The sequence below is a fragment of the Geotrypetes seraphini genome, chromosome 4 (assembly GCF_902459505.1).
Source record: "Geotrypetes seraphini chromosome 4, aGeoSer1.1, whole genome shotgun sequence".
Lineage (NCBI taxonomy): Eukaryota > Metazoa > Chordata > Amphibia > Gymnophiona > Dermophiidae > Geotrypetes > Geotrypetes seraphini.
In genome coordinates, this window is record NC_047087.1 from 316,377,955 (window position 1) to 316,385,141 (window position 7,187).

The 7,187-nt window shown below is 42.2% G+C and overlaps 1 protein-coding gene across 1 annotated transcript; it reads right to left on the bottom strand.

Annotated features, from left to right (window-relative positions):
• Nucleotides 1-244: 244 nt before the first annotated feature.
• VAX1 (ventral anterior homeobox 1) lies at nucleotides 245-6,828 on the bottom strand. Its single transcript, XM_033940098.1, has 3 exons — nucleotides 6,624-6,828; nucleotides 4,257-4,444; nucleotides 245-745 (listed from the first exon to the last, which is right to left on the bottom strand). The coding sequence occupies exons 1-3, from the start codon at nucleotides 6,826-6,828 to the stop codon at nucleotides 245-247; spliced, it is 894 nt and encodes a 297-aa protein (XP_033795989.1).
• Nucleotides 6,829-7,187: the final 359 nt, after the last annotated feature.

Below are 7,187 nucleotides of genomic sequence, written 5' to 3' on the forward strand. Positions count from 1 at the left end.
ATTTATCACGTGTGGCTTTAAAGGGATTTTAGAGTGGACGTTGGGGTCTTTGCAAGCTACTAACGTATAATTCCATAAATATAATCACAATGAGTGTGTGTGTGTGTGTGCGCACCTGTATGTGTTTGTACTCATATATATATATACACAGACACACAGACACAAACCTGTCATATACACTTATACATAAATGTGTATACTGTATATAGATTGCTATCAATATAAATACATTGTATACTTAATGTCAGTCCCGTGCTTTTTTCTCCAGATTCTCTTTACTGCCGGTCCTGCAGTAGGGTTCAAATGCGGAGGAGCTCAGATAGCGGGCAGACAGTTCTTGCAGGTTTCCTGCCAGGGAGCCAGCCATGGCGAGAGGGTTGGAGGAGAGACGGCTGGCCACCGTGCCCAGCAGAGAGGGCACCGGCAGGCTGAAGATGCCGTGACCCGGCGTGGAGGCTTGGAGTCCTGGTTGGGGGGGGCCGGCGGGGTGAGGCGAGGTCCCTGCGGCTCCTGTGCCAGTGCTGTTACTGGCCATGCTGGGCACCCTGAGGGCTGAGGCCAAGGCGCTGGTGGCACAGGGAGGCAGGAGCCCAGGCAGCCCCGGAGGGGACAGCAGGCGACCTTGTTCCAGGAGCCGGAGGACGCTGCAGGTGGCGGCCGTCTCAGACACCACAGACCGCAACTCGGAGTCCTTGCCTTGGTCCTTCTTCTGCTTGGTCCTTCTGTTCTGGAACCAAACCTTCACCTGCAGGGACAGAAGCAGAACCAGTAGCAAGACTCAAAAGGCAACACGCAAGGTCCCAGGTCACAAGAGGAGAACATCCTCCATAGCAAACTCTACTTTATCCCTTCTCACTTAGATCTTTTCTATGCATCTATTAATATGAAAGCTATAAGCTCACACCCGCACCAGGTTTGCAAGCTATATACTGAATATATCTATAGAAAAAAAAAGTTTAAATTAAGAAAAGCAATTGTTAACCAGATGCAGACGGACTCCCTCCCACCACCACCTTCAAAGTAAAGCAAATCCGTCTGTGCCACCTGTGCAGTTCCTAAAATCCTCATGGGAGCTACCCACTTCATTTAATCTGACAGGGAGTTCTCCTTCCGGCTCCCGTCCCAACAGCTTCCAGCCTCTCGTGGCCATAGATCGGTGCAGCCTCTAGCAGAAAACAAATCATTTTCAATTGGAATTGCAATTGAAAAAATGTTTAAACGGAAAGGAGTGGAAATCAGAAATGTGGAATCAAACTGCTGTCCTTTTCGTTATAACTGAGGAAGGGTGCATAAATGTGTTCTGTTATATGAAAGCATAACCCTTCTCTGAAAATTAAATTTCTCCGTCAGTTTCACATGTTGAAAGAGGATGGGGGAGGGGGAGGGGGATAACAGCTCAGTTCGTGTTTGATTTTTATTTCAAAGCAAAGATGACAAACTGGGCGAGTGCCCTCTCAATCTACGCCCTGTCTTAGATACAGGGTTTTTACAAATATTTGTGTTCAAAGAAGGATTGAACAGATCCGAAATGTAAGAAGAGACCAATCACACATGTTCACTAAATGTGAATATCACATAGTCTCCCTGTCTTTCCAGCACAGGTTTCCAGGGCTGGGAAGTTTAGGTCCCTCAGTCCCAGGACAGGTCCTAGTCAGTGGGTGCATGACGGCCAGGGCAAGAAGAGATGTTTATCTTCATAGTTTTTTTATTCATATTTGATCCTTAAATATCTTGGAAACTGGGAATTAGCAATTTAAATTTAAAAAAAAACCCAGGAGAAACATAGGGAACCTTTTGTATTTAAAACAAATTTTATCGATGACTATTGCAGGACAAACCAGCAAAGATATTTAGGTTCTGCAATAAGAAAATCCAGATCCAAATACTTCAGGCTTTTCCTTTCCACTCTCTCCCAACTATTCTAGGGCAGGAAACTTTCCACTTTTTTTGAGCTTAAGTTCTCTCGCGGACTCGGGGCAGGAATGCAAGGGAAAAGACCAAACGAAACCCCCTTGTTCTCTTCGCCTCTCCCAGGGACTTTATGGTTTTGGAAGCACGCACTAAACCTGAAAACATTTTTGCGAATGTGAATTGAATCGTAGAATTGCGTCATTTAAGGCAATCGCGAGGCAGAATTCAAAACATCAGGAAAGTTGGTTTTGGTTTTGGGGGGGTTTGAGGGTTTGGGGTTTTTTTTTTTTTGCTTGTGCTATAAAATGTGACATCATTGTATTCCACAATCACACAGAAAAGACAAATGACCTCTTCCTCTCGATTTAGACTGCACCTTAAGGACCTGGACATTCATATTGTTAGAATTCGGCAAGTGTGCTGATCTCATTTGATTTCATGCAAAACCAAAAATCAAACTGACATAACTAAAAACAAAAAGACCCCAGTTTAGTAAACAGCAAACAAGGCTTCCCTTTAGTTTCGCTTTTTAAGCTACAAACTTCTGTAGAGAATTAGGATGTGAAAAGTTCCGATTTTTTTGCAACTAGTATGAATGCATCACTCTCCTAAATTCTTCCTGCACTTTTTCCCTTCCGAAGGCCCCTAAGAAACCCTAGGAGTCCCCTAAGATCTCGGGAATTTAACGTCCAGACCGATTTTTTGCCTTGCCACTTCTGATTTCACGGCTTCTAGTCTGGCCATTGGGGTGGGAGGACTCTGCGGTCCGTTCGCTAAGGCGCTAAATGCTAAAGCGACCGCTAAAGCGGTTACATGCCTTAGTTTCCTTTAAGCGCCAATAATTTGGGATCAAACATGTTTCTGAGACTTCATATCAAGTTCATATGTGTATGTTGGGGTGGGGAGGGGGGGAGGGGCAGAAACAGCTAAAAATAAAGTCTGAAATTTGCCACTATCGACAGCGTTTCTGTCTCGGGCTCTATATTTTGACGAATGCGGGATTAAGTAATATGTAACAAGGTATATGGGGGTGTGTGCGTATTTACAAAATGGACATGCGTGTGTGCATCTACGAATTTTGGCCTCTGGCTGGGTTTGCTCTATGTGTGCCTCTAAGAGTCTACGAATGAATTTCTAAGGGCTCCTTTTACAGAGGTGCATTAGGGTCTGAAAGCACGGAACAGCGTGCTACCGCCTCTAGCGCACCTTAGTAAAAGGAGCCGTAAATTTCGTCCACTATCCAAAGGTTTTCTTCAACTGAGTAAAGTCTGTGGGAATCTGTCATATGAGTCCATCTAACTGTCTGCGTTCAGACAATTTATATCATTTGGAAGCGATACTCGGGTACAGTCCAGCATTTACTTATACCGCAGATACTTCGACAAAGTTCATTGCAGTTCAACGTCAATAAAAAAATGGAGATGGCGTCCAGAATTACAATCTTAAAATCAGCATGAAATTTTCTACTACTTCATTAAACAGATTAGTTTTCAGAGCCTTTTAAAAACTTTTATTTAAAAAATTTTTCAGACGTTAATTGAACTGGTAAATTTTTCCAAAGTTTTGCAGCTTGATAAGCAACAACAGAGGTAAATAATCTGCTATATTTTATTCCTCTAAGCTCTGGAAATCAAAATGGAGAATTCTGTCTTAAGCCTTCTTCAGAATAGCCTGGCAAAAGAGACGTAGAAAGTGGTGCTTCTCCTTGATATACATAACAGAAAAATTTAAGCCATATTCCGGCTTCCACAGGAAATCAATGGAGCTTTATCAGATTTGGTGCAATTCTGTCTCCTTTTTTCAATCCGAAGATTAACCCTCTAAGGATTGGCCAGGCGTGCAAATTTTTTTTTCTCGTGAGCAACAAGTTCTTTAAAAAACCAAACAATTTTCCAAATTTGCAAGTGTTTCTGTGAGCGACACTCCTCGAATGTATGAGCGATTTCTCATGTGCCCGGATGTAGAGCGAGCACAGATTGGACGTCAAAGTATCCCAACTATAGTACTGTCAAAGAAAAACTAACTCCCTCTTTTGCAAAGGTGCGCTAAGCGTTTTAGCGCGGATTTAGCACACGCTATATCAACATCCATAGGATAATGCATGCATTAGCGTCTAGCGTGTGTTTAGGACGTGCTAATATTTATCAGATGCTAAAAAGCATAGCGCACCTTAGTAAAAGAGGGGTTAACAATCCCCTTTAGTTTTAATGGCTATTTGCCTTTCTCCCTTCCTGGGGTGTTTTTTTTTTTTGGGGGGGGGTTGAGAGGGATTTTTAGGTGTTGTGCTTTAGGACATCCTCGTTTCATAAAGATGCAAACCCTAAAGATTAAGCATTGCCCATTACCTGAGTTTCAGAGAGATTGAGCTGTCTGGCCAGTTCCGTCCTTTCCCGTCCCACCACGTACTGGCACCGCTGGAATTCCATCTCCAGCCTGTATAACTGTTCGGCCGTGAAGGAAGTCCGGGTCCTCTTGGGCCGATCCAGATCCAGTCCCTTAGGCAGTATAATCTCTCTGATAGAACCTTTGGCATCTGGTAAGGAAAAGCGATTCAAAATAAGTTCAAGTGGGATCCAAAGAAACCCACAAGCGGGAAGTGTCAAGAGTTTCACCAGGGTGATCAGCCACCAACAACTCCCTAAAACTCCAGACTTGTTTCTCACTCGTGCACACATCAGAGTTCACTTATACTGTGAAGTGTCAGAACCAGTTTGTTTCCCAGTCATTTGTATGTGTAATTCTAGCAGCCTGATTAATTTTTCAATAGTGACGTCTCTTTAGGTAAAATTATTCTGGCTGCCTTATAGAGGCTAGGCGGATTTTTTAATCGTGCATTATAGCTTTTTAATTATTCAAGGAGAAACCTCGGAACATACGAGTCATTTGATTAACGTTTTACATTTTAGGAAAAAAAGACTGACAGGTCCCAAGTCCAAAATGGGTAAAATCCAGATCACTCCATATCTGGCAGCAAGACGATGGAATACAATTCCAATCCAAGATGCATTTCTTCCTATATTTCGGAAGGGTCTTAAAATCTATCTTTTTCAAAAGTATATGACTGGAGGATAAATAGCAATATTTGTAGTGAAGGATAATCTGAAATTAATGAACTTTTTTATTCTATTGTAATTCCTGGCTATCGTCAGTTTTCTGTTATTGTAAACCGCATTTTTGCGATTAATATGAATAAATGTAATTTTAGGGCTCCTTTTACAAAGCCGCGCTAGGGCCTTAACGCGCAGAATAGCGTGCGCTAAATTGCCGCACGCACTAGCTGCTACCGCCTCCTTTTGAGCAGGCGGTAGATTTCCGGCTAGCGCGGCTTTGTAAAAGGAGCCCTTTTGAACATGCCTAGCCTGTAATCATTTGGTCGACTTAAGCCTACCTACCTGCCTTATTTATAGAATGATTTGCATAATTAAAATCTTCTGGCATTGGGAACAAAATGAAGGACTTTCGATTCCTGCGCCCAATGCGAACGCAACTGTTTGTACATTAATGCAAATGCTAAATATTAATTTCTCATTGCAAGCACTAGGAATCACGGCAGACCACATTATTTCGAGGTGACCTTTCTCTCAGGTCAAACAGCCGCCAAAGGATTCATAGGGCACCCTAGAGCCCACGCTGCGCTGTTTTTATACTTCATATTTTAAAACGTCCACCAAATATATCTGATAATTTAGAAAAGGGTAGGACGCCCTGATCATTATTCCCCCCAAATGTTTTGGTCTGTAAAAATTCAGAAAATACAATCAAATGGAATTAAAACATTCTCTTAACATCCACTTTTTAATATATATTTCCTATATTTTTTTTGTTTAAAAAAAATATACAAATCTGTTTTAATTGCCACATTTTAATTTTCCCAACCCCCTCCTACTAGCCAAAATCTTTAAATACTGTTTCCAGAGTTATTTGTTTAATGCACAGCTCTAGTTTTCTCATCAGTAAAATAGTTTAAAGAATAATTCATGAACTTCTTAATTTTACAATAAAATGTTGATATCTGAAAAATCCAAATGTGGTAATAATAATTATAATATATTTTCCCCGTTTCCTGGTCTCTTGAGTTGTTGGGTTTTTTTTTAATGCAGTCACTGGGGAAAAGGGGAAAATTCTCGGTTACACCAGCTTGCTGGACAGAAATGCATCCAGCCCTAACCACCCCACCACATTAACGTTTAAAAAGTTGCCACCTAGATTTAATTGGAATAAAAAAATGCCCTCTTTGCCACCCATTGAATCCACCAGCCCAAACCACTGCAACAATTCTACAAGCTCTGAAACTTTTGCATGGAAGGGAAGTTACAAACAATTTATGAAAGTTTGGGAACCATTAACTAAATATTGTAAGGAATGACTTCTTTATCTAATTGAGGAAAACATACCCATCCTGGGGAGGGGGAGGGGTATGTTTTGACACTGTTTAAGAAGTTGTTTATAGGTAATTTTATGAGTTGTTGGTCAATAATTTTTCTCATTATTTTTAACAAGTTTATTGTGCTGTAATATTAATATTTTATGTAAATGCATCATTTAATGTGCACAATTATAGTTTTTAAAAATGAATAAAGAAGTTTAAAGAAAATTATTTGCTTGTTTGTTTTTTTTAAGTAAAAGCCAAACAATATTTAAAAAAAAAACAAACCAAAAGAAATAGTTCCTAACAACCCTCCCCCCCCCCTGCAAATACTGACAGATCCTACCTCTAACAAGAATTCTCCGGCAGTAATCCGAGTCAGAAGAGAGCGCGTTGCTTTTCGTGCAATGCTCAGCCGAGTCGGTCCCCGAGAAAGTCCCTCGTTGCTCCTTCGAGAGCTTTCCCTCGGTGTCTGGGCCGCCTTTCCCTTCTTGGTGGAGGGTCTTTGACAGCCTGGCGGCGTCGGCATCTGAACTGCAGCGAATGTCCATTTTCTGGGCTCTTGCGAGCCGCCGAGATCTCTGTCTAGGCGAGGGTGCGTCTAGGCGCGCTTAGCCGTTTATTGCCAGGGACTCGGGCTGCTGCAAAGTGGGATTGAGCTGTCCAGCCTCCTCTAGCCCCACTGATGGAAAACGGATTTAATGCCGTCGGTGCCTTATTACCCAGCTATGCGGTTGTTGCCCGCAGAGGGGACGCTCCCTCCATTGATTACGGGTAATTTCGCAGCCTCCACATGTAGGTTGCCTCATGAATACACTCAATTGTTTGGATAATATATCAGATCGCAAATGGATGGTTTCCGTGCTTGTCCCCAATCAAGCGCACTTTAGCCGGCCAATGATTGGGTTGT

Excerpts from the sequence above, each read along its gene's own strand:
- VAX1 (XM_033940098.1), bottom strand. The coding sequence starts at position 6,828 with ATGGACATTCGCTGCAGTTCAGATGCCGACGCCGCCAGGCTGTCAAAG. Across the intron at positions 4,445-6,623 it reads CCGGAGAATTCTTGTTAGAG|ATGCCAAAGGTTCTATCAGA; the intron begins GTAGGATCTGTC and ends TTTCCTTACCAG. Across the intron at positions 746-4,256 it reads TCAATCTCTCTGAAACTCAG|GTGAAGGTTTGGTTCCAGAA; the intron begins GTAATGGGCAAT and ends CTGTCCCTGCAG.